Genomic DNA, 27,462 nt, shown 5'->3' with positions numbered 1-27,462 from the left:
CGCATAATCACTCACTGAGTCGAATCACGTTCGTGTAGAGTCGGCAGAGTATCCAACAGCAGGACAACGCGCGTCTGAACAGTGACATGACGATCGATCCGGGAAAAAGCTTCTCGACCCGTCTCGAAGACGGGCAACCGTGTGATCCACGCATAGAGGAACCACGCACTGAAGTGGCCCACATATTAAACAACGGCGTATCGGATCGGCCGACGCTGCATAATATGTGGGACCGCTCGATGGGGCGAGCGGGACGGAAAAACGAGGAAGAGCGGCCCGAACGAGGAAGAGGGGTAGGGGAACCGGGGGAACCGCTGGGCGAAGAACCGAGAGGCCCGTATGCGATTCGCGCGCGCGCGCGTGTGTGCGTGAGCGCGTTCCACATACGTGGACGCGAGAGTCCCCTACTCGCGCGAACGAATGAATGACGCCATTCGTTCAATTGCGACCAAGATCCGGATGTGTCGAATCTCAAGTGTTTATCGCGGCTTCGAGAAAACGCGGCAACCCCGGCCCCCCTTTACGCGCGCCATTTCACACCGTTTCGTACGGCCACAAAGATTTCAGTCAGCTACTTCGCGGTAAAAAAGGTTATCGAACCTCTTTCGTTACATCGTTATCGACTTCTACGTTTCGATCATCCTCCGTCGTCGTCGAGGACTCTAACGCGATATTTATTTATATAATGTTGCCGGGTTTTTCTTTCACCGGGGTCATGCGTCCTCGTTCCGGGTCATTCGAGGATGTTCGACGGACTCGACGAAAATTTTATTGGAAATTTCTCTTGTGCAAAGTTCTATTTTTAACGGACTATCTTTGTTTTGTTTTTTATTTTCGTTCTATTTTTACTTTATTTTTCTGTATGTTTCTTCGGTAAAATTCGGGAAAATAATGTTACGGTCTTTTCGTTGTTATCGGTTATTTTATATTTATATTTTCATATAGTTATATTTATTATTTTATGGTATTTTTTCTCTTTTTTAGTGTATTTATATAATTAGCTATTTTGAAGGCTCGGCAGCTTTAGCGTTAATGGATTTTCGTTCATGGATATTGCAAGAAACATTGATTCTAGTACGCAAGATTTCTCGTGCAGAAAGTAGGAAAAAACATGTCACCGATATTGCAACAAATAAATGCATAGGAATCGGACGAGAAATTTGTTGGAAATAGTGTTCGAAATGATTGCGTCGAGCACAAATTGCACGCGACAGAAATAAATGCACCGTAAATCTTCTGTATAAACCCGAATTTTCAGAGATCGTTTAATAAAAACACGAACGGAGGAGAATTCAACATTGTTCGTCGATCGTGAGATTTTTCGTGAACAATATGTAACAAAATTGCTCCCTTGTATTTCCGAAATCTGCCACTTTCAATAACAAAGCGTTGATAAAGTGCTAAATATAACAGCGTCCAAAGCACCTCTGCGGATTCGTTGCTTTTATTCGCGAGAAACACGAGATATTTACATTCGCTTGTTTAAGCAGAAAAATGAGGAAAAAAGTGAGGAAAATTCTAAAAAACAGGTATTTTCAGAGGTATCGCTTGAATCGGCGCAGTCTCCTCGATTAACACTAGAACGAGTCTTAAACACGATTGGCGTATATTGCAATATATTGCTCTATAGAATGCAATATATATATAAATATATATATATATATATATATATATATATATATATATATATAATGCAATATATTGCTGTACAATAGTAATGCAATATATTGCTCTACAATAGTAATGCAATAATATTGCTCTACAATAGTAATGCAATAATATTGCTCTACAATAGTAATGCAATAATATTGCTCTACAATAGTAATGCAATATATTGCTGTACAATAGTAATGCAATATATTGCTCTAAAATAGTAATGCAATAATATTGCTCTACAATAGTAATGCAATAATATTGCTCTACAATAGTAATGCAATATATTGCTGTACAATAGTAATGCAATATATTGCTCTACAATAGTAATGCAATAATATTGCTCTACAATAGTAATGCAATATATTGCTGTACAATAGTAATGCAATATATTGTTCTACAATAGTAATGCAATATATTGCTGTACAATAGTAATGCAATATATTGCTCTACAATAGTAATGCAATAATATTGCTCTACAATAGTAATGCAATATATTGCTCTACAATAGTAATGCAATATATTGCTCTATAGTAATGACAAGATTAGGTCAAATTAAACTTCGTATCATTTCCATGAAAACATACGCTTCGATGCCTCAGATTATCTAAACAATTTCCCCTAAAGAAACGCTTTCAAAACGTCGGGAAACAAAGAAGAAAAGATCAGAAACCATTGTATAATACATTTCGACTGGTTTGGAACGCTGGTTCCAGCGTTTTAAAAAAAACAGCATTCCGATACCGTTCGAAATCTAAATCAGCGTTCCCCGGTTCTCCCGATAAATAATTTCGGCACCGTTCCGGAAGACGGTCGATGAAAAACCGTGTGCCGTGCACCGTAAAAATCGGTGAACATCGTTTCGCCATTTTCCCCGGCCCGGAATAAATCGGTATCGGGGATTTCGATAAAGCGGCCCATAAAAATGCGAGTTTCCACGAAGATCCGGCGATAACGTAACAATATGGGAAAACGTAGGCGCCGCTGTCCGCGGCCGAGCCCCGGCTGAAACCGTAAGTGAAAAATTATAGAGGCCGATACGGGAGCGCGGGCCGCGAAGGATCACGCGATTAAAAATCGCGGAAAAGAGAGGAGAACGTTCGCCCGGCCGGCGAACGAAAGAAAAACGAAAGTTCGCCGGGCGGTGCGAACGTCGCGTGACTTGTCGTTGTAAGTTTACGTCGCGGTTACCATTTCTCTCTATACGGGAACGCGGTTTATGGGGGATATTATCGTTCTAATACCCCGCGGAGCCGGCTGCCAAGGGACTCCTGGAATCTTCGAGGATCTCCTCTCCTCGGTGTTTCGCCGAGGCCGGGGCCACAAATTCCGCGTCTGCTCTTCGGCCTCGGCCCACGGAGGACGGCAGAAACCGACCTGCTATATGCTTACGATCGTTTTTACCCCGAGCCCTAATACACACCGGAGCTCTTTCGAAACAGAATCCTCTCTAGTTTATCGGCTGTTGTCCCGTCGTGGCCGGGATTATCATGCCGGCTCGGAAAAATCCTACCGTGGGCGGTCATGCTAAACCTTGAAATGATACGTGTTTCTACCGGCTTCGCTATAGTTCGCGGAAATTCGTGTCCCTTCGTTCACCGGTTTCCGCGAACGAGTGTTCGCTCGTTTAACAATCTCTCGTCTTATCGTCGCGTCGATTACTCGATCGCGGATTTGATGCGTTTCTGATAGAAATTACTGGCTGGATCTCGCGCATATTGGGAATAGAATAGCATAAGGGGCGATTCCTTGATTGCATTTTCCCTTGACATTGTTATGGGACACCCTGTAGAACGGTAGAAGTGATCGAAGAATTTCAATGTTTGCATTTCTTCGTTTTATATTTATGTCACGGATTAATAACCACATTTAGAAATCAAGCTTCGTTGATGTGGCATAATAATTATTCATCGTTAGGACATTGTTATAACGAACTTTCTGTTATGTTAATTGAGTTCCGATCTGGCGGAAATCAGTGCAACGGGATTAAACGTCGCATATGAAATTCAACTTTCCATTAACATAATGGAACACGTTGAACTTTATCTTCATAAATCTCATAAATCTCATCAATTTCATAAATTTCATAAATTTCATAAATCTCATCAATTTCATAAATTCATTACTTCCAGACCGAAATAAAATCGAATCCCCTTCGATTATCAAAATCTAGGAAATGAAAGACTGAACGAAAACGTGCAATGAACAAAAATCGTCCGACTCGTTGAATGTTCCCACAAAAGTCTCGACAGAAAGGTTCCCAGAAAAGACTCAATTGCTCCATGAAAATCACTTTTAAACACCTCTTCAGAGTCGCCGAAATTTGCTTTTTCATACAAAAACCATTATTGTGCAACATCTTATAAAATAAATCAACAACAAAATGTAACAAACCGGTACAACAAATGATCGACGACGACTCTCCCCGAAATCGTTCGAACACCGCGCGCCTATTCTAAATGGACAATAACGGTTAGGCGTACGTAGACGTTGTACAATGGTATTGGATCCGTGTTCGGTCACGTTCGGTCGGAAATAATAATCCGGAAAGATAGCGGGACGCGATGCGGCGCGGCGGCGACGCGGTAGAAAAATCTAGCGCGAAAAACCGGACTACGAACAATGACACCGTCGCGTTTTGCTCGTCGCTCGTGGCTCCGTGATACATGCCCGGTAATAAGAGAAAGAGAATCACGATTTAATGCGTTCGGCACTGCAGGCACGAGTACGCAATTACTATGGAAACGCGAGTTCGAAACGTGATATTACCGGAAGACATTTCATGCCGCGTCGTACAGGTAATACTAGCCTTGCGGTCTCACCGCGAATCTGCAGAAAAATCCTGATCCCAAGATTGATTAATCCCCCACCCCCGTCGCCTTTCAACGGACAGAAATTAGGATACCGAACGGGATACTGGACGTCGGATTCTTCGTCTGTTTTATCTTCTTTTTTTCGCCCCCGCCGCGTTAACGCGTCTTCGCGCGGCGACGTGTTTCGGAATGATTAGAACGTCGCCGTCGAAGGCGGTTCGCGATTTTTCGCACGTATCTTCGGCGTTTATTGTTGCTCTCCGGGGTGCTGTTCCGAGCGGAGTGTAGTTGTGTATAGAAAATTGAGGCGTGGCGCTTCTCCGCGGAGGAACGATCGCGCGCAATAATTTACAACGCCGGCCGCGGATAATATTCTCGACGATACGATTTCCGTTCCGCGACGATCGCCTCGTTCGCGTATAAATAAACGAATAGAATCGAAAGTTTCGACGAACGTCGAAATGCTGGTCGCATTTCGAAATTTCCCCGTTCGCTGGTCGAGCCACCGGGCACATAATTGTCACATCTTTCCGGTTCCAGAGAGAGAAAGAGAGAGAGAGAGGGAGTGCTACCGAGTCCGATAATAAGTTCGACGAACGTATTGTACCGCGAGTCGACCGTCGCGTCGCACAATTAAATATACGGAGACAATTGAATTAAAGTCGGCTGCGTCGTAGTTGAAAACTCACCGAAATATGATTACGCGGAGCGGCAGCTGAATCGTGTATTCCAGGCGATCTCTCTGCGTTCACAACCCGCGGAATAAGACACTGTGTTACACATGCACTGTCCGTTGACCCTTCTCGGTTGAACCTGCAAAATGCGTGAAATGATTAGAGAAACGTATGAAACACATTTTCCTAAGATGGTTAATATTATCGAGAATATAATAAGAGAAGAGGGGAGAACATATTAACCCTTTGCATCCGATGTAGAATTAACGAAAAATTTGAAATAGCTTTTCTGACCCACGGTTTTTCCATTTTATATGACCTAAAGTGCATTTTATGCGTATGAAATTGAATATCGTGACCCGTCCAACAGTTACGCTTTCACAAGGTCTTTAAATATAAACAAATTTGATTAAGAAAATTATTTTCAGACACGACGTAACGATTTTTAATGGCGCTTTGGACTCGCCATTCGAGTGCGGAGGGTTGATATTATCGAGAATATAATAAGAGAAGGGAAGAGAATATATTAACCCTTTGCGCCCGATGTAGAATTAACGTAAAATTTGAAATAGCTTTTCTGACCCACGGTTTTTCCATTTTATATGACCTAAAGTGCATTTTATGCGTATGAAATTGAATATCGTGACCCGTGCAACAGTTACGCTTTCACAAGATCTTTAAATACAAACAAATTTGATTAAGAAAATTATTTTCAGACACGACGTAACAATTGTTAATGGCGCTTCGGACTCGAGTGCAAAGGGTTGATATTATCAAGCATATAATAAGAGAATTCTTGCTTTTAATACCATAACTAGACCGCGGATTTTTAATGCGAACTCCCCTGCATCGATTGCAAGACAACTATAATATTCTTAAATAATTTCAATAAATTCAGATTAATCAACATTCATCCGCAGTCTAATTATAACATAAATCTTGTCGACAATGTATATAACGATCGTCGGAAAAAATCGATAATAATTCAAACAGTCAAAGCGTAACCTTGTAAAAATCGTCCACATTCGCTTAATACTTATGCTAATTATAACACAAATCTTGTCGACAATGTACAACGATCGTCGGGAAGAATCGATAATAATTTAAACAGTCAAAGCGTGACCATGTAAAAATCCGCTTAATACTTATTCAACATCCATTTATCTTAGGTACAATAAAAAGCGAACACCGTAAGAAGCTTTTACGCTATAAAATTGGAAAACCCGATGCAAAAAGGGACAAAGCAGGTATCGCAGTTCGCCTTGTAATTTAATAATCAACCCGCAAGGCTCGTTCACGCTCCCGCCCCGAAGACGTTAATTAGTCGTTAATTAAAATCAGCATCGAAGCAGAAAAGCTCGCGGACGGAGGGAGGAGGGAAGGAAGAAGGAAAAACAAAGATGAGACTGGCAAGAGTTTAACGAGTCCCGAGTTCGATCCGTTCGGCTAATTCCGAGGAAACAACGCGGTGACCATTTCAGAAAAATCCCGGTCGCGCACCCAGTTTGCGGCGTGGACGGAAACGGAGAATCGAGGCCAGGAATATGACTTCCATTAGTCGATCGGGGGACGGTCGTGTAACGATCCGGCGAACGATCCGCGCGTTTTACCGAGCGCAAAAGCAAATTGCTCCAGTTCGGTGGCATCCGCGTCCGCGTATAACCCCGCTGGCTTGTCAATAAATGATTTCGCCGAGTCCGCGCTAATCGTTACAGCGGAGTCTCCTAGGGGTCGTTGCACTAGAAACTTCGCCGACCCGCGGGGAGCAGCGCGCCTTAGTTTCGTCTGGACACACTCGCGGGCCGGCTTGCTTGACCCTACTTTGCATCACGTGCCAAGCCGTGAGTGGGATCAGGTACCATTTATCCACTCGAACCGGTTGCGCGATGCTGTAATTCAAACCGTTTCGAGGGCTACCCATTGTGTTGGCCAAGAGAGAGAGAGAGAGAGAGAGAGATATCAGTGTCGCTTTGACGTTCCCGTAAATAGTTGCCCGTGTTGTTGTTCGCGAAAGGATCCCGGCAAAAATCAAGTCGGGGAACCTGATTTGCCTGACAATGGGGGACGAATCAAGTGCCTGCGAAATGGCAAATCGTCCCGCAGAATTTATACCGTCGACCGTAAAACCCGGCGGAGCGACGACGATCGCGCGCTCCCCGAAAAACGGCACTTCGGATTTTTGCTGCGCCACCAATAACGGTGTCGTTCGGGTTTTTCGACGTGTTCGCGGCTGAGATCGTCTATTTCGACGATTCGACCAGTCGAATCGTTAGGAATCATCCTTCGGTAGAGGAACACGCTGCGAATACGTTATTTGAATTTATCGACGAATATTATAATAAGAAGTAGGTAGTACTAAGAGATATATATAGTAGAAAGTATATATAAGTATGATAAATGAGATATAAATATATGTAATATACTTATATAGTATAATAGTATAAGTATAAGTATAATAAATAAAATATAAGTATACATATAAAATATAATAAGTATATTATATGTATATAATAATAAGTATAAAAAACTATTTCCTCTGAAATGACGTTGACTCGAACTACAGACCTTGTATTTTTATTGAGAGATTTCACTTGTTCACATCTAAAAAGGAGCTTGAATAAAAATCGCTACCTTTACATTGCACACCTTAAATACAATCTAAATCCATACTCTCACATTGCATGCTAAAATAATTTCAATGAAACTTTCATATTTCCTCTGAAATAAACTGAAATAAAATCCATGCTTGCGCACCGCGTCTAAAATAACCCCCGTCGCGTCTAAAATAAAATCGATACATTATAAATGACGCCTAAAAGAAATAAAAATCCCTGCTCTTCGATTTTACCATATCATCTTTGCGTACATATGTATATATGTATACATACATATATAGTATATATAATGCCGGCGAGCGATCGATTATTTTATCCGCGTGTTCGTTTCGCGACTCGGATTCGACCGGGCTGGCGAAAGAAACGCTATGAAAAAAAAAAAATCGTGTCCGTCTCGAACCCGCGTCGGAATACACGTACATTCCGCTCGCCTGTTCGCAACATCGTAATTCAAGCGGCAACAGAGGATATCCATTGTCGGCGGAGAAAGATATCAGTGACAGCGAGTTTAGGTACTTAGTCGCGAGTCGCGTATCAAAAGGGGGGAAGCCATTCGGAGGCCCGGCGATGGGTATTGTCCGTAAACGTGCCTTTTGTATTCCAATTGAACCTCGAATGGATCATCTGCGCCGCGGGAAAAGTACGTCGCATTCCGCGGATCCTTTTGTTTAACGGATACGAGGCGCGCAGACCGAGAGGGCGGGCGGACGGGCGGGCGGAGGAGGAAAAAAGGATCCACTCGGCATCTCTGACAAATGCGAAACGCATCCTGGACCTTTGAACGAGCGGGAGAGAAACTTCCGCGAGCGTATCTATCGAATTACCAGGGGAAACCCGTTTGTCGCTGCAAAATGTCGGGCAAAATTCGCGGATATTTCGTATTTCGCGACCGAGATGTATTCGATCGACGACAACGCGGTATGTACAGTAATGTTTCTCTAACTGACGCTTAAATTGTGCAGAAAAATGGACAATTTGGGAAGAGGAGATACGATTATTCCGGCTTTGCACCATGTTTTTGTAATCGTTGACAATCGGTAACTATAAAAACGAGTCGCAAGGCTCGAATTCGCAAAGCCCCTCTTCCCAGATTGTCCATTTTTGTGGACAATCTGAGCGTCAATTCGAGAGACATTACTGTACTTCGAGGCGACTTGAAACGCAAACATCAGATGTCCCTTCGGCGAATATTATTTCTATATTATTCTACAATAACTATATATATATATATTCCTAATATTCCTAATATTCCTAATATTACTAATATTCCTAATATTCCTAATATTTCTAATATTCCTAATATTCCTAATATTCCTATATATTCCTAACTAACTATATATATTCTACAATAATAAAAAAAAAATACTAATAATATATAATATACGCATAATATAATACTAATCAATTGTTCCTCCTTTTTTAACTTCAATACGATTCTAACTTTATTAAGAATTCACAAAACCTAAGAACATTGAGAAGGCGACTAAAACGTCGTAGAACCTTCCTTCGCGATTCAAACGTGATTAAATAAAATCCTCGAATTTTATAAAATTGTCGAGGCTGTTGGACGGCTATAGTCGAAGCGTCAAGGGAATACAAAATTGCCTGAACACCTAATCTTCCTAAATCGAGTACGAAATACGAACGAACGAACGAAGCACGGTTCTCTTCTTTCCCCGTAATAATTCCGTAAGAGGAACAGAAAAATGGTACTCGTTATACGCGTCCGCGTCTCCTTTAAAGCTTAAACGCGGCCGGCAATGGAACGGAATTTACCGTCGACTCGAAAGAAAGGAATAATTTGTCTTAAATATAGAACGGATTATCCTCTATGCCGGACGAATACGGAATATTCTTGGATCCCCGGGCGGACGTACGCTTTGCGAGCCGAATGCAAAATATTCTGCGGAAGGGCTGCGCTCCGAATTTCCGTATGCGAGAATCGCGTATCGAGACGGTTCTGAATATGCGGAAAAAAAGAAAATTTACAAGAAAAGAGGAAAGGACATATTAACGCGACAGAGACGGCACCGGCAGAAGCCAGGAACCGAGAATATTAGAAACTCCAGCGGAACTTAATATGTGCTCCGCGGCACGGCGGAGATGAGTCTACTCCGGTGTAGAACGTATAAAAATACACACACGATACGAAATCTCGCGTTTTCAGGCCGCGCATTCTGACCTCTCTAAATATAATCCCCATCGATAAAGTTGAATCTCAGTCCGGGGCTGAAATTAATTTCGACCGACAACGGTGTTTCCACAGAATTACATCGACGGAATCGCGAGCGTTCTCCCCGTCGCGGAGTTATTGAAAAATTTGCTCGTTTCCTGGAAGGGACCCGTGTCCCGCGACCTATATTTAGACGAATATTTTCGGCCTCGAGCTCTTCTCCGAAGCTAACAGGTGCATTAAATAATAATCCCGCTTTGCATTGATATTTCGCATTTGCTGAAACATTCAATCTGAACGCGCGCGCGCGCGGAGCGTTACCGTCGAAATTAATCGGCGATTTAATTACAATTTGATCGCAGATCGCAGAGGAAACGACCGTGCGCGAAAATGTTGCTATTTCTTCGAGAACGCGCTGTAAAATCGAGAATCGAGCCGCGAAAGCAAGAATATCCAAGAATCTGAGAGAACGTTCCTCGAAATCCGAGATTGCCGAAGTTGCCGAACAGTTCAGAAAAATCTGCAGACGCGTGTAGCAATTGTTTTATAATAATTTCGAGATTATCTTACAATTTCAGTAAAATAGAATCGATTGTACAGAACTCGAAGAATCGTTAAACCGACATAAATGATTGAATAATGAGATATTATCGCGAGGGGATGAAGTTGGTAAATCCTACAACAACAAAAAATAGAGAAATCTATCAAATCTATTAAATCAAATTCTTTTTTAAGAATTTAAAAAGACGAAAAAACCGAAAAGTCTTCCCGTTGTTTACGGAATACATTTTAGACTCGTCGACCCCCTCGCCCCGAATTTTCCAAAATAATATCACTGAAATAGACTCGCGGGTCCGCGCGGAAACGGCGGGGAAGAGCCAACGGCCGAGGCGGCACAATGAATTTGACGGCTGGACACATAGATCGCCGGGGACGATGAAAGAAATCACGGCACTTCTTTTTAACGGGCGCAATAAACCGCGATAACAACGGCGGGAAACGTGTGTTTAAGGATCACGATCGAGGAATGAACGAACCGAGAAATTAAGCATTACGGGAAACGGGGGTCCACTGAGCCGCGGGCACGCTCGCGCGATAATAAAATTAGTCGGTTCGTAACCGTTCGATGCTTCCTTATCTCCGACTCCGGTTGCCTTCCCCTTTGTTTCGCCGCGGCAACGATATGGGCCGCGCTCACGTAACGCGCACTTTTGCGAGCCCGTAATGCACCACTTTTTTGTCACGGCGCACGAGCGTAGATTAGATTTAACCTCCTCGTTGTCTTCGCCGCGGAACGAGGTCGCGTAGGAAAAACGCGCGGAGGATCGCGCTCGTTTTCAAACAAACGGTAAACCATTCTTTTTTTTCCCCGCCCCTTTAAATTAACTCGCCGACCATCCCGTTGTTCGACCGTGCGGAATCAAGAAGGAAGAAATACGTCGTTGCAACGTTGAAGCGCGATCTTCGTTTCGGGGAAAAAAGAAAAGAAAAAGAATACGAGAAGTCCGATTTGTATCTCGTGGCGTTCGAGATCGCGATTCGCGAGACCGCCTTCGCTGCGGAATTTGATATAAATGGTTGAAACGATCGACGAAGAGACGGCAATTATTTCGCCGATTCGCGTCCGTCGCATTTTTAGACAGATCGAACTGTTGCAAATAGCTCGTCGACTATTTTTATGTCATCGGTTCTTGAGAAGATAGAGATCGAGAGAAAGAGAGAGAGAGCCAAGTCACCCTTTAAAGACGTTTTTCCTAATTATAGTCGAGAACGTTACGGCTACTTTATATGCGAGTGAAAAATATATTTATTTATAGAACGGAGAGCTTCGTGGCTGAACGGATTTATGGGTTTCGTCGGGAACGGAATTAGGAAGCGAAACTACGTCGACGAATAAACACCTATAACGAGAGAGAGAGAGAGAGAGAGAGAGAGAGAGAGAGAGAGAGAGAGAGAGAGAGCGAAGCGAATAAAGATAAAAATATCGGCGAAGATCCGCGGCTTAATTACGCGAACGAAGTGGCACGCTAAAAACTAGAGGAACGCTATAAATAAGTTCTTGTTGGAAAGTGTACTTGCGACAAGAGAAGGAACGATCTTAACGTTCGCGGCTGGTCTTTTTGCGGGTCTGCTGGCAGGACGCGCTGGCAAAGGTCCTTCGTCTTCGAGACGGCATTAAGTTCTCTGTCCCGATTGTTCGGGATCGGAGCCGGCGCTAAAAATTGGCCGGAAAAAGACAGCTGGGTTCTCGTGACTCTGGCAATTTTCCACTGATAATAGGGTGCCGTTAATATTGGGGTGCACGTAGCCTCGGAAAATGTGTTGCTTGTCTGCCCCGCGAGGGCATCAAGCGTGCACCCATTCGTTCTATTTCGAGGATATTGATCGGCTTTCATGCCATATGAGAATATAAGGTTTCGAGGGAAAGTTAAATCGTTGCCTTACGCCTCGACCTTAATATCTTCAACCATGATCGCTATAAACTTTCACGGGGATCCGCGGCCTCATCTCTCGCGGCCTGCTCCGTCCCGTTCCCGTCTGCAACCGGACGGGCCAGCCTCTCTTTCTCCATCTCTAGCCGCGACTATAACGCTCTCCTTCTTAGTAAACATTTACCGTGGAATCGTGACGTTTCTATTAGGCCAGCGGCATCGGCGGACCAGCCTTTGTGTACTCGCTGCATGTGCAAATCGTTATTGGGACTGCTATCGCTGCGAGAGCTTTTTACTCCGGCCCCGTCCGCCGTCGTTGCGAAACTCTCGAGCACGCTTCTAACGGATTTGCGATCGAAGAAGGTTTACCGCCGTTGTGAAAACGGTACCTGCTCTCTGTAGCTTTATTTTTTTTCTTATTGCACGGTTTTTGTGGAATTAGAGTTCGAAGCGCGATTAGAGTGGAGCCTGGTTATCGCGCGTCGAGGATAAGCAGAGATATTATAAAATTTCGATGAACTTTCTGCAGTCTGCAGATCGTTTTGCAATTTTTATAAGTGGATCGCGGATTTTATGCATTCGTGACGGAAATGGGGTGAAACAAAGTAGCGGAAGATATGAAAGAGACTAGCTTATCAAAATTATTCAAGAAATAAACCTGCACCCTGTGACAATTTGTATTCTACATCAAGAACTGCAGTCTAGATATTATTGTCCGAACAAAACCGAATCAAGTTTTACTCACTTTATAAACAAATTCTCAGTTTCCACCAGAATGTACATCGTTCGGTTAAAATATAGCGAGCGCCGAATAAATAACACAGTACAAATACCATAAACATATAAATAAAAATATCGTACATGCACAAAAACGAAATTTCCTTCATCGAAAACAGTCCCATCGCTTTCGATTAGGTTTACTACAAATATTTCATTCTCGTGCAACGCTGATCGACCGCGATTCAAAAATGAATTGTCGAAATATTGCGACCAGAATTCGCGACAAATTCGAACGAAGTAATTAATTAAGTAACGTCGAGGTAATTACTCGACGATTCGCACCGCACAGTTTGTAACAAAGCAACGCGCGCCGTGAAATTAGATTATTTAATCAATCGTTATGATCCAATGTGACGCGTTACCATTGACACCGCGCTACTCGACAGCGGTTAGAGATAGCCCACCCCTAACCTCTCGCGCCGAGTGTCAATAGTCCTGGCAGAACAGTCCATTACTACTTAAACATCAATTATGGGAACGCGTGAACGATAATAAAGCCGAGCGGTTGAAATCGATAACGCTCGAATCTTCGCTTCGGCGAGCAAAGAAAAACTTAGGTCCTGCGGGCCTAATCATACAAATGGCGACCACACGGTCTCCGTATATTTAACGTAGCATCGTCGCTGACATCCCCTGCGATAAAAATGTCCACCGTCGAAAACGGGGTAGAAAGCGAAAACTACCAATTTTCTGAATCAACGTGCACAAACGTGCCCCGCGCATCTCTGCAACGTTAGCTTCAAAGGTCTAGCTCCTATAGCAAAACTACAAACTGCGAAAAGAATGTTCTTAAACTCGGAGCTGGATCCACCGCCAGAAACATATGGATCCTCTCGGGCAATCGCTGATGCAACATCGCGCTAATAAAACACAGCCACATCCGATCGATCGAGAATGTCCATAAGCAAAAATCCGGAATCCTCCATGTTGCCATATTGGAGCGGTAATCTGTGACCCCCCGATCTCGGGCTTACAACCATCTCCGCCGAACTGGGTTACCCGAGGAACAATAGAGGCCCCGCAAGACCGCGATACCAGCGAAGCATACGCGGCGTGTCATTTTCTCGCGGACGGTTTGTAAATACGCGCCCGTAAATACGTGTGCGCGCGGGTCTTAATCGCGACCTTCGTCGGCTGGGGTGCACACCGAGGGGATAACCGAAAAATCAATCGAATATTTACCGTGCGGTGGGTCCCGTCGCTGGAAGATTCTCGGCGCACACCTGTTTTAAATCCCCCGTTACGTTTAATTATCCGTTTCTGCGCAACACGAACGCGCCTACACTGTCGATTCTACCGGCGGGGGAGGAAGGGAGGCACAGGCAGGTTTGAGAATCCCTTATTAAAACCGAGGGGGAGGGATCCACGGGGACACCAACGGGGGTGGCACAGAGAGAAGTCGCTTTATCCTCCGCTTTATTTACGAACTCCTGCGACACTGTTGATCGCGGCGCGAAATCGGTCGCGATTCGAAACCCGCCACTTCGGCATCGCACACGTTTTCACCGTCGAACGACGCGGGGATGACGATCGGGGGTGGAACAATGCTCGGGAACTGTGCGGCGGCGACGGAGAGAACGGTGAGACGGGAGATAAGAGGCGGAGAGATGCGGAGAGAAATAGATAGATAAAGAGAGAGAGAGAGAGAGAGAAAAAGAAAGAGAGAGAAAGAGAGAACGAGGAGACGTACGGCGACGATTCCAGAATTAATCCGAACAGCTCGCGACACTGACGGTTCGAGGTCGTCACGACGACTGGCGGATCCGTCGGCAGAGTGCGACACGACAGCCCTCGGCCGGGTTCGCGCGTGCGCGATTACTCCGCCAGGCCCAACCCTGTTTCTCCCTGAAAGCCACCCTTAAAGTTACACCACGGTTTTTCGCCGTCGTTCCTCTCTCCGAGTCCACCGAATATATATATTTTCTCGTTTCGCTCGGCCATCTCGCAGAATGCCGGCACGATCGTTGTTCGGTCATTCGGTTACGAGTGACAACACGGGGACCGACCGCGGGGCGGATGGACCCGGAAAAATCTGCGGAATTAATAATTCGCCGCGGGTACGCCATGTTCGCGGTGCACGCGGGGATCGAAAGAGGAACGATGACACAGACGTGTTCCGATTGTTTTAACGAATAAACGACGGATATTTTGATGACCGCCATGGAGGCGCGGCGGTTACGTTTACCGCATACTTGGACGAGTAAGTTGTTTCGTTGCGTCGATTATGTATTTCGAATGATTTTTTCTTTTTTTTTTTTGTTATTTGACCTCGATTCGGCGTACGAATTTATCGTAATTCGTTCGACGATGCTTTATGGCTTCGCGAGAACGTCGCGTCCGGTTTGGAATAGTCGTAACAAAGGGGTGAATGATAAAAGTGGAGAGGGGTGAGATGGGAATTGCGAAAGTGAGCATTAATTAGCTATTGGCTCCCTCTGTGTAGATTCTCGTCGGATTAAGATTAAAGGAATTCTGGTACTGCAGTTTTAAATGAATGAAACACTCGGGGAACAGGAAGATGTCCTTTGAGTATGTTTTATGTATGTATAATTACGATATATAATACGATACTTCATGTTCGTTTGTTAATACATCGTAGAAGTGCTATTTTCTAGAAATACAAATTGGAGAGATGTTTGGCGGATCGCCAGATGCAACAAGTGCGTAAAAATCGATGATTTTTATAACATAGTTCGTTCCGCGATTCTGATAGACACAACCGTTTTAATACTTCTAATAATAGGATGACAAAACAACCCTTGAACGACTCTTCCCTATTACGCCGCTGTGTAGGAGATTATCTTTTAATGACCACGCTCAAAGGATGCAGTAAAGCGACTGCGGATAAAATGAAATGACAATTAACAGACCGCAGATATTATGAGTTAACGACTAGATGAAACGCGAAACAGTGAAAATATTTCAAGAGCTCCGAAATCCTCTTCCATTAATCTCAACTAATTAAAATCGCCGAGGAATCAAATAAATAATTTCCACACTTTGCAATCGGAGAAGGCAATTTTTATTTCGCGTAAAAACTCGCACAGCCCGGCGATCACAGCTCGCATTTCACATTTTCCAATTAAGAGAACTCGAGGACAACGTCGACGTTTCAAACGACCGGGGAATTCTTACACCTCGCGGAACGAATTTTCACATTTCGGGTAAAATTTAGGAATTCGGTACAACGCGCGCCGCGTTTCATTAGCATTATTTCCCCGGCGCTTTTTAACTCCGCGAATTTCGAATTCGTCCGCGTGAAGAACTGATCAAAATGTCAGCCGTTTGTTACGTGCACAGGGAAAATCGACTGAAATGTCACAACGATCTAATTATTGAGGGAACTTCAATGGGCGGTGGGTACGCGAAACGCGCACAATGCTGTTTGTTTGTCAGTCGATCCCTCCGAGCCTCTTGGGGACAATAGACTTCGAAATGTCAGAACATCGCGGCAGAACGCTCGCCGTTCGGTAAATTCGCGTGCAATACTTCGCGGATAGGAAAAATCTACGATCGTAGCAACCTGCGAATATCGTGGAGGCTTCGCGAATTTCACGATTATTCCGCGCGCAAAGGGTGGACGATTTCGATTCTCCAACGAAAAGCTGCGGTTAGTCGGCTCGGAAGGGATTAATTGTAGGTTCGTTCGATTGTAATCTGGAACAACGCAACGTTCCAGCGGAATTCTAAAGGATATAATTTTCGAACAACCGATACGGAAACTCTTGTTTAGGAATTGTTTAAACATATGAAACTCGCAACGAGATTCTATTGACAAAGAGGAATTTCATACGTTGGCGAGGGTTGGCGAACGAAACTCCTCTAACAAAGGACCCGCGCAATCCCTAAACAGCCCTAAAATAGCTATTTCTATTCCCGACAGTTTTCGACCCGGTCGTTCTAAGCCCGCTTTCAAAGTGAAAAATCTCCATGCGTCGAGATATTACGGCCGTAATACGCGTGCACCACCGTATTTTAATACGAGATTCATGAATGTACATACATACCACCGTTCGCGGCCAAAGAGAAAGCACGAAATTCAGTGTTCCAGCTTTCCGCGGGGGCTTCAATTACGATGCTGTCCACTTTAACATAAATTCTCTACACCCTTTTCATACTCGCGATGGTACCGGTGTCAAGTAATTTACAGTTGCGTATATCGGGGCCCCCGGCATTCATTCGTAGAGCCACGATACATTGCGATGCAATAACAGAAGGGTCCTCCATCGTGGCAAGCAAACGCGACCTGATTACTCGATGAATAGAATTTCAGATACGGCCGATAGCTCGTAGGAGCACAATAATTTGTATCTCACGATGATACAATAACCGCGCGAGCGTACACATGTATAGCATCTATTTAAATTCCAATTTCGCCCATGGACGAACGACCATATATATATATTCGCTTAAAATAGGATTTTTCATGAAAATCCTCGAATTTTTACCGTGGAAAATATGCACGAATGAAGGATCAAGATTGACGTAGAAAAAAGAAAAGAAGCACTTTATTCGTCCAAAGATGTCTCCTTCAGTTGAAGTTTCGGGAAGTTTACCCTTTGTTCGATCCACTTCGCAACTTTAAGGAGTCTCTCCTCGTGGAAAGAGGGAGCCATAAGCTGCAGGGACAAAGGTAGACCACTTTTCGAAAGTTTAATTGGCACATTGACCGCCGGTATTCCCGCCATATTAGCGGGCTGGGTACAATAATCTTGAATCAAACATTGGGTCTGATTATCCAATGAAATAAACTCGTCGTAATTCGGTGCCTCTGTTAGTGTGGTGGGGGTGAGTAGAAGGTCTACATTGTTGTTCCACGCTGCGTCGAAATCATTGGCGATCAGTCGTCTCATCTTCATCGCTTTCATGTAATACTCGTCGTAGTTTTGTTCCAACAGAAAGTAATTTCCCACCAGGATACGCTCCTTCACCACGTCGCCGAAACCCTCGGTCCTCGTTCTTGCGTAAGACGCATAAACGGAATTCCATTCGTCCGCTCTGTAGCCGTACTCCATGCCGTCGTAACAAGATAAATTGCTGGCGACGTCGCAACGATTCAACACTGAATAACAGGCTATAGAGTAGCTTGTATGCGGCATTGACACCACAGAAACAGATGCTCCGGCTTCTTTCAAGTACTGAGCAACTTCGTCCCAGCATTCTTGAACGTCGGGGCTTATGTGCCTGACCTTGTATTCCTTTGGTATTCCGATTCTGAGGTTGCCGATGTCTATCGAGTCCGGTAGATCAATGGGTACGTATTCTTTTTGACTGCAGGTCGAATCTGCCCGGTCTGGACCAGCTATAGCATTTAGAACCAGTACTGCGTCGTCGACTTTTCTAGCTAGAATACCGGGCACATCCATGGAATTTACGAGGGGGATAAGTCCGTATCGAGACAGCAAACCGTAAGTGGATTTCAGTCCGATGATACCACAATAAGACGCTGGATTTCTAGTTGAACCGCCGGTGTCTGAACCTAATGCTGCATAACAACTTCCAGTGGTAACAGCCACGGCAGAGCCACCGCTACTTCCACCTATAATTTGTACAATGTTTAGAAGGAACAGGGAAAGAAAGTCGATCAATTATACCTGCTATATGCCACGAGTTCTGATCAGTAGTATGCTCTGTGTTCTTTTCTTTAGGAACGCTGTTACAGTAATATCTTGTTAATACATCTGAATTCCATAAGTTTCTAGTTGCCCCATAATATGAATCGATGGTTCCCGAACCCATAGCAAATTCATCCAGATTAGTCTTGCCAATCAGAACCGCTCCAGAGTCTTTCAAACGTTGGTACACGGTCGCATTGTATACAGGTACAAAATTTGAAAGCATCTTCGAGGCACATGTTGTCAGGTGACCGTTCGTGCAGTAGTTATCTTTGACTGCGATAGGAATTCCATCGAGCTTGCCCAATAGCACGTTGTATTTCTGCCTGGCATCCGATTCTTCTGCTTCCTTCTTCGCTGTTTCATGAGTGAGAGTGATATAAGCGTTTAACGGTTTAATAAGTTCTGTCAGCTTGACAGTGGCTTTTGTAATGTCGGACGGACGCAGGTCACCGACACTTATTTTCTGACTGACCTCTTTTATTGGAGCAGAGAGTAATTTATTCATTTTTCTATCGACACCGCTAAAACTCCTTTCCTAACCTCTAACGAGAAATATAACCTCAAATGGTATTTGGATGAAATATTGAATAAAAAATCAAACTGTCGAGCAATAACATTTATTTTCCTAACGTATTATCTAATAGGTTAATTGTTTATTGAATATAACATAGTTGTTACTTTTGAATAAATGATTCTTACGTAAACAAAACGGAGCGATAACGTGTACACTGTATTTTCAAACATGGATAATCATTCGCACGATTCTCGATTCTCCGTTGCGAGATGGTGCAACTATGCAGTTCCATAGCCAACTTACTATTCCGTTTACGTCTCGTGGTATTAAATGGTTTCCGGTGAATTATATTCAAATTCGCCGCCAGAGGTCTCCTAGTACCGGATCGAGGATTGGTATTGATAGGTGTCTATGTTTGTACACTGTGACTTGTGATGTCACTGGCATGGTTTCGCGTTGCATCGAAGAGGCGTTTCGAAAGAGTGAGTCATTTTAGATTTTGATAACTGTACAAAACAATTGTGACCCGATAAACAATCGACAAAAACCGTCTTGAACAAAGAAGGGTCGGCGGTCAGTAGTATTCTGCGGACTTGAATAAGTTTCATTAACTTAAAAAATGCCAGACACATCGAGTATATCGCAGTTCCCGTTGAAGGTAAATATTATCAAAAATTCTCTCATCGTATTTTTCCAATTCTGTCACACGATATTTTCCGCTGAACGAAAATGATTTTCATCGCAATATTAAACGCTGTTCGTTGCATGTTAACCATTCTTTATCCTCTTTATTTAATATTCTCGCCGCTTTCCCCCTGCACTTCCACTCGCAGGTATTTGAATGAGATCAATTCTTAGAACAGATGTTCCTATAATCCCCCTTAATTATATTTCGAGCCAAATTTCATTTGATGTTTTCTGCGTTGTGTTCAATTTATGTTTGAAACGAAATACACTTATATAAGGGTGGATGGCAATGAAACAATACCTTAACTTGTTTGACGAGCTTCTCATATTATTGCGGCGGTTCGCGTAATACGAACCGGAATTTTCACGAAACCGGACTACCACATACCGTCCTGTTACCATTTTAAAAACCATTTTTTACGATCCCATCGGATTGTTTCAGGTGATATTTGCAATACATTTAGTGCTAGTAACATGGTAAGAATGAGTTTTATATCTTAATGAAAATCAATAACAAAATACTTCATAACAAATTTATAATCTAGATTACAAACTCTCTGTTAAATAGTTGTAAACAAATGATTTTTAGGACTGTTCAGGGGTTCTGGTGTCCAAAATCAGTAATGTTTTACAATTTGCTCTTCTTTGTTTGTATATTATGGGCTATACATCATATCGAATCAGATGAACCAGTGCAATTTGTAAGCTAGTAAACATTATAGTTTCATATATATATATAGATATACTGTTTTATCTGTGCGCGCATAATAGAATTGATTGTTTTAGGCGCTATTGATAAATGTACTTTCCATATTTCTTGATGTAATAACGTTAGCAATTTATTTTCCAACAACATGTAAGTTAGAGCCACTTTCTAATGGATTTATGACTAACATATACCGTATGGTATTATATCATTTTGATTAACCCTCCCCATATAGAAGATGTATCTGTCTGATAGCACAAAGTTCTAGATGCAGCTGAGAAGTTTAGCGCAGCAATTATGATCATAAATCTAATTGCGCGTGTTATCACGAGCATATCACTACTGAGAATAGGCCAAGCAAGAGGTGGATGTTTAGCGACAATGTTTTCGCAGGGTCCGGCAATGGGTCAGTAATACATTGGACAAACAGATCTGTGTTTAGTAGGCCTGCATTGCTTCTTCATACTTTCGCTTTAAGTAGGTGCATGAGATGTTTTTAAATATTTGTAAAATATATGTTACTTTATTTTAAGCTACTCGCTTCTACAATTATTGTCTTTACATTGTCTCGTTGTTAGCTGTCACAGCTGTATTAGCGATGCTAGTTCTGTGATGTGAGCGTCATAGTATTGTCTTGTACAAATGATTTAAACAACAAAGGTACAGGTCTATAACATTAATTTTATTTCAGGTCTAGGACGGCAGGAATACGAGGACATATCTCACTCGATCCCCCAGAATTCTGACTTCACCAGAGTTTAATGACATGACGAAATGAAATTACAAACAAATTGATATCGGAAACGATATCAACCTCTCTGTTACATCTGTGTTAGCAATAAGTAAGCACGCGTAATTGGGCGATACTCAGATCTATTTTTTACGAGAAATACTTCATAAAATACGACTGAAATGCAAACCGAAAAGAGACGAATCTGTCGTCCCTTTTCGGTATCGTAAACATATATCAAACACATCGACACGTGACGCGCCCACACCAATCATCGCTATCGGCTTGTACACTAACAATGACAGGAGATTGTAACATAATGCTACACGAACAATTACGTTATTGTATCACACTAATAAATTTTATCTTAGTTGTATATTTCGTACGTTAAATTAACAAGGATATATTATCTATTGTTGTTTGTATTTATAAATTGTGAATAAAACTGCTCACCACAACTGCACAGATTCACAATCGTTGCCGAGCTCTATATTCTGTATATTATGTACAACGTCGAGTCACGTAAATCTGCGTAGAAAAATCCCTCAGCCATTTTCTCCCACTTTCGTTTTACGCCTTTAAAGGTGGTCGAATGAATTTCGATCCCGGAACTAACCGAATAAAATATTAAATTCCCAATTACATCGATCGTCCGATCCGACCAAATCTCAATTTATTTATGCACGACGTGTACTCAGGATTACCGAAATCGAAGGTAGCTCTTTCAAACTCCCGTATTGCAGGTTACTCGGACAGGAGCCGAGGGATTTGAATTTGGTGGACACGCCAGGGGTGGCGCGAGCGACAGAGGCTAGGTGGCGGCACCGATGCTCTATAAGAGGCGCGTCGGTGAGGCGGCTTGGTTCAGTAGTGTGCGTGACCGTTCCGGGAGGAGGGTGGCTCCGCGCGCGGCCGCACCGCGAAACCGTGCCCACTCGCCTCAACCACGGACGTCCACTCGTTTTCTCGTCTCGTGAAAACATGGCGGCCAGCGACGACGAGCCGATGCATCTCTACGAGGTCTTTCAGAACTGCTTCAATAAGATCGCCAACAAGCAGCCCGGTGAGTGTCGTCAGCCACGAAACAGTCCCTTTCCCGAGCCACGGCCACCGGAATCCCAGTGCTGTGCGTGCGCACCGTGTGTGAGAAATAACACGGCCAGCCTCTTGTGTGTCTCTTGTGATCACTCGGCTGCGATCGAGCATCGCGGGCTTAAATATCAGCGAGGCGTCGCTCTGGTGTTGCTACCTTGTTCGACGGACATCTCCCGCGAGGGTGAACGAAACGTCCGGGTGTAGTGGTGCGGTCGATCGAGCCCTCGATCGTCTCGAGGATCGCGCCGGAACGGATCTCCTCCGACCGACTCCGCTCCGTTCTGTGTTTTGGTTTGCTTGTCAGTGCTTTGGACAGTGCTGCCCCGTCGTAGTGAAACTTAACCCCCGGGGTAGATCCGTTTTCCTCCTTGTGTTAACCCGGTTGTACGTTCGCGTCGCGTTTCGTCCACTGAAGAATTCCTCGTTCGGTGCGGCACCGTAGTCGCGGAGCCGAGAGGAAAAATGTAATCATAACCTAACCTGTGTGTACTACCCCGCGGTACACACCGATCCCGCACACGCACACCAGAGCGACACGCTATTCTCTTCTCGGCACACGGGGTGCTGTCATGTGCAACAGCGTCGTTGTTGTGACATGGGCCGCGATGCCGTGACGGCTGTTCGCCCGAGAAAAAGGCATTTCAAGGTTACTATATAGGTCCTTCGCGAATACGTTACGCGTGTGTGTACCCGGGCTGCCTTCCGTTTCATGAATGCCAGCCGGATCAAGAGAGAGAGACCCGAGTTAGTTGAAAGTTTGCCCACGGACTGGGCGTGCTCCGCGGTCGCTCCTCTCGTCGTACCACGTGTCTCCGGCGTCGCCGCTGGAAGAAAGAGCGGAATCGTTAGAGGTTAATCGTTCGAACGTAATGCCGCGGGACCATAAATCCGAGTCCTTTTTCTCGGCGGACCGGCCCCGGGTGATCTCGTGGGGAAGGGACTACGGTGCGTCTCTCTTTTTTTTTTCCTTTCTTTGTTTTTCTTCTTTTCCATACACCTGCCTGTGATGCCGGGCGAGAGAGACCAAAGCTGTTCGATAGGGACAAAGAGAGAGACGGAGCGAAACGGCTCTCCACGATGCGCCGTAACCGCTGCGTGTTGTAAACAGAACTGGCTACGCTTTCCAGCAGAAATACATTCGAATATCAGATGCGGCAATACATGTTTTAACATTTATAACAGTGTGTAAAATATCCCGATTCGGAAACGCGTTAATATAACAGCGATACAAACCGGCGTATGTTGTATAAATATTTTGTAAATTCCATGCGTGTTTTCATATGAAATACACTATTTACTGTTGAAAATAGTATTCGATTCAGTACCAAAAAGTGGTTCTCATTCTTCTCGATACATGTCAGTTCAGGCACGTGTCCGCTACTCTCTTTCTCTCTCTCTCTCTCTCTCTTTCTTCTCTCTCTCCCTCTCTCTCTCTCTCGCTCCACAAGATTATCGATGCCCGTACACGCGTTTACTACCGTCGAAATGTTTCTTATCTGTTTGAAAAAAAAGAACCAATCTTATCTGACCGACATTGTTCAGCTTTGATTTGTCGTCGATAACGATAAAGAACATGGCAGCGGGCTTGCGAGACCATTCGAAATGCTTACGGTATAATAACCGGGCTCCCTCGAAGGGAGGATACATAGTCGAATGGTTCGCGCGACGATCACGATCCCGAGATCGTAGTTAGTCAACGTAGTGGCTGTTTGTTTAGCTTGGGAGCATGTTGTTTGGGAAACGGCAGGGGTGCTCAACTCGAGCCGGCCGCCATCTTAGCGAGCTTCGAATTTTCGCGGGGCCTCGTCCGTCGGACCTCGGTTTTAAATTCTGCGCGCGGGAAATTCAAACGGCGCTCGAACCCGAAAAAGTTCGTTTCCATTGCAACACGTGCGATGGTCCGTGCAAAATTATTTTCATCGACCTAACAGCGTTCTTCGTTAGCAAAGTTTGAAGTTCTTTTTACGTGAAATATTGTCTTAATGTCCTTAATGTCTTTTATGTGAAATTTGTCTCTTTTAGAGAATTATTTTATTCAGTTGTACAATTTAGCAGCGCAATTCGAATTTCGCTGCGTCGTTTGAAACATTGTGACCGCGTTACAATTAGACAGTGGAAGAAGAATTAAACAATTAACCCCTTAATGCACAGTTTTTTTGAAAAAGGCCGGCCAAAAAAAATCGATTTTTTTAAATGTAAAAAAACACAATTTGGAATGTTGTCTTGGCAAGAAAATTACAAAAATACAAAATTTTTTATTGCAATTCTAATTTTCAGAATATTACTATTATTATTGTTATTATTGTTATTATTGTTATTATTATTATTATATTTTATTTTACATTATATTTTAGTAAAATATATATTGAAAAATGAGCGAATCAGAATCTGAATATGAATACGCTGTCGGAAAGCGATTCACAAGGAAGAGATAAGTCGTAAGTGATAAGTAGAAAAAGGATATATTTTACACTTGAAAATATTGTTATAGCTTACAATCCCATGTAAATGATAAATATCAATAAAACGATTGTTCTTTTTTTTGCTTTCACATTGTTATTTTCAATTCTCGATTGCATTCGAGGGTGAAAAATTATATCAACATAAAGTACAACGCCGCTCAAATTATCTCGAGTGTGCACAGTTTGGCCAGTTTAGCGCGCTCGAATTAACTCGAGCGTGCACGTTAAGGGGTCAATACAGTAGAGGGTGAAAAATTGGTTGTTCCAAAAAGAAGAAAAAACAAGAAAAAATAGTCGAGCCATTTAGTTGCGTTAGGAACGAATTTGTTAACGGCGTTCGGCGCAAACGGTATTCCGATTAGTTCCGGGAAATTATAAGACCGTTACGGTTCGACTAAATTGTACGGCATGATAAACCGTGTCGTAAATTAACAACGGAAGTGGGACTTCCACGTGCGAATTGTTTGATAGATTAATTGCACGGGAACGAGCCGCAATTTTATTATACGATGCACGCGCGCCGTGCTCGTGTTTAATCGGAGATTAGATACATATACAATATACACATGCACGCGCGAATTCGTGTCGGGTTTTATTAACGCGGTGTTTTCGTGCGTCGGATCACACAACGGCGATTTCGAAAATATATACAGCCCGCTTGTTTTTCGGATCGATTTCTCGTCTTACTCATTTATATTCCCGATGTTTGAGCGCGGGCCGCGCCGGTGTCGGGTTCGTTAAGCGTCAATTGTTCTGGCGTGCCGGTCGTCAATTGCCAACAATCCGGTTAATTCTTCGCTCCGTTTTGCCCGGTTAATTTCCAACGATTGCTAGTTCGAGTGGAAACATTGTGTACGATACTGGGTGTCCCGTAAACCGACGGCCGAAGGAAAACTTATGATTTATTCATGAGAGACCCGCTGGTGGTGGGGGGAGGTGGGGAGGAACTCGTTTATTCATTTACTCTCCAATCAAACTTCACGCGGCGAAATCGTCGCGTTTTATTATGTGGTTACCACGCGGCGACGCGTTCGACGAGAAAAAAAAATCCTCCGAAGATTTAGCGCAGGTAACAAAGTCGTATTAAAAAGCAAACACGTTAAGCGATAGAACATACCTAATAACGGTGTATGCATGTATGTATGTATTTGTTCGCTACGTCGATATCTCTTCCCGTACGCAACCTTAATTCTTATTGGCTCCCAGGCTTGCGTCGCGAGCTCATCATTCTGTTTGGCTTGCGCGAACATAAGCCTTGTTCGCGGCTTCTAATTTATTGCCCTCCCTTAGCGCGAGAAGGCTGAATCCGATTTTTGCTCGCGCACTCGTTCCTTTCACGAAAGAAGCTTGATCTTCGCCTTGAAAACCCGGCGCAAAGTGACAGCAATATATCAATCAAAGAGTTACAAAGTTGCAGAGAAAGTGTGTTCGTCTCGTTGAATGGGAATCCAGCGGCTCTATGTATTTCTGTTCGCCTCGATTTATCAGCGCGGGCGCGAGCTTTGCTACGCTAATATTTTCAGTTACGTGGAAGGGTTAACGATCAGACGATCGAACAAGTTCGAAAGGGTCAGGGCTCGGTCCAAGTGCAAGGGTATCTAAAAATACGATCGAATCACGGCCGCGGCCGCTCCAGAAATATTTTCTTCTCATCAGGAGCGATCCGCGCTCGCGGCTTCAGCGTCCTCCTCCTCTTCCTCTTCCTCCTCTTCCCTGTATCGGCCGTTTCCTCTCGATCGAGACTTTCGATTCCGTTCGGGGGGCTAAACGATCGAGAGAGCCGCTTGTATAACGCGGCGAAAACAGGAGCCGCGGATCCCGACGTCCGATCCGATCTAAAATTATCAGCTGGCTGACTCACCAGTAAATCTACCTGAAGCGGAGTTTGTTTCAGGAAACGATAAACCGCGTCGAACGGGCGCGCGTAATCGCGGCCAGCCGCGACAACCTCGTGCTATAGAATTCGCGGCAATTAGCCATCGGCCGTCGAAATTACCCGGCTCGGAAGAAGCCGATTGATTAACTCGTTCGTTCTGCGAGAAATTCATTCGCCGCGGAACTAGTCTGCGAGAAATAATTATTGGTAGGCACGCTGTGTGTACATAGTTAGAGCGTTATTCCGTGCACAATTCTCTGTGAACGATCGTACCAGGATTTGTTTAAACATTTCGTCATTATTTACTGAGATACAGTATGTCTTCCTAACCGACACTGTTCAGTTTTATAATTACGAATTTCGATAACTATAAAAACGAGCTGCAAGGCTCGAATAATCGTATCTCTTCTTCCCGAATTGTTCATTTTTGTGGTCAATCTGAGCGTCAATTAGAGTACTCCGTACTAATTAGGTTACTTTGTACCGTGTAATCGAAGGCTAGACGATTAAAATGGCAAAACGAAGTCGGCGAAATTGCATATTTGCTGTTGCATGCTTCGGCCAAAAATCAGGGCGCAGAACATTGTTCCGGGGACGTGGAATACTTTTAGAGTTAATTGATCCTTTGGAGGGT

At 43.8% G+C, this 27,462-nt stretch overlaps 3 protein-coding genes across 22 annotated transcripts in view; 1 reads left to right on the top strand and 2 right to left on the bottom strand.

The window, feature by feature from the left end:
• Liprin-gamma (liprin protein kazrin) overlaps window positions 1–14,919 on the bottom strand; it is a 239,525-nt gene extending 224,606 nt beyond the window's left edge. For 17 of the 19 annotated variants that reach the window (XM_076525099.1, XM_033480137.2, XM_033480138.2 and 14 more), the window contains exons 1-2: window positions 14,323–14,919; window positions 5,156–5,279 (exon numbers count right to left, since the gene is read on the bottom strand). The gene's annotated coding sequence lies outside the window, so the exon portion shown is untranslated. Of the gene's footprint in view, window positions 1–5,155; window positions 5,280–12,003; window positions 12,023–14,322 lie in introns of those variants that run through there. The other 2 variants (XM_033480130.2, XM_033480131.2) reach the window with 2 other exon arrangements.
• Window positions 14,920–15,661: 742 nt separating this feature from the next.
• On the bottom strand, window positions 15,662–19,543 carry GatA (glutamyl-tRNA(Gln) amidotransferase subunit A, mitochondrial). 2 transcript variants are annotated; one of them, XM_033480164.2, is made up of 3 exons: window positions 19,458–19,543; window positions 18,735–19,112; window positions 15,662–18,679 (listed from the first exon to the last, which is right to left on the bottom strand). In XM_033480164.2, exons 2-3 carry the CDS (start codon window positions 18,979–18,981, stop codon window positions 17,649–17,651), a joined length of 1,278 nt encoding a protein of 425 aa, XP_033336055.2. In that variant the 5' UTR covers window positions 18,982–19,112; window positions 19,458–19,543; the 3' UTR covers window positions 15,662–17,648. The 2 variants fall into 2 exon arrangements, with proteins under 2 accessions (XP_033336055.2, XP_033336053.2); XM_033480162.2 differs by having other exon boundaries at window positions 18,735–19,521.
• A 153-nt stretch (window positions 19,544–19,696) lies between these two features.
• Window positions 19,697–27,462, top strand: part of LOC117226121 (protein daughterless) — a 256,921-nt gene continuing 249,155 nt past the window's right edge. Inside the window, exons 1-2 of the mRNA XM_033480156.2 lie at window positions 19,697–19,930; window positions 21,357–22,458. Of these exons, the coding sequence (XP_033336047.1) occupies window positions 22,377–22,458 (82 nt within the window). The 5' untranslated portion in view covers window positions 19,697–19,930; window positions 21,357–22,376. The remainder of the gene's footprint in view (window positions 19,931–21,356; window positions 22,459–27,462) is intronic.

This window comes from Megalopta genalis, chromosome 11, assembly GCF_051020955.1.
Source record: "Megalopta genalis isolate 19385.01 chromosome 11, iyMegGena1_principal, whole genome shotgun sequence".
Classification (NCBI taxonomy): domain Eukaryota; kingdom Metazoa; phylum Arthropoda; class Insecta; order Hymenoptera; family Halictidae; genus Megalopta; species Megalopta genalis.
This window is presented reverse-complemented; position numbering and strand designations above follow the sequence as displayed.

What these genes read in the sequence shown, in the direction of transcription:
- GatA (XM_033480162.2), bottom strand. Translation starts at nt 19,263, where the DNA reads ATGAATAAATTACTCTCTGCTCCAATAAAAGAGGTCAGTCAGAAAATA. An exon ending in GAACTCGTGGCATATAGCAG is followed by an intron (nt 18,680 to 18,734) that starts GTATAATTGATC and finishes TACAAATTATAG; the next exon opens with GTGGAAGTAGCGGTGGCTCT.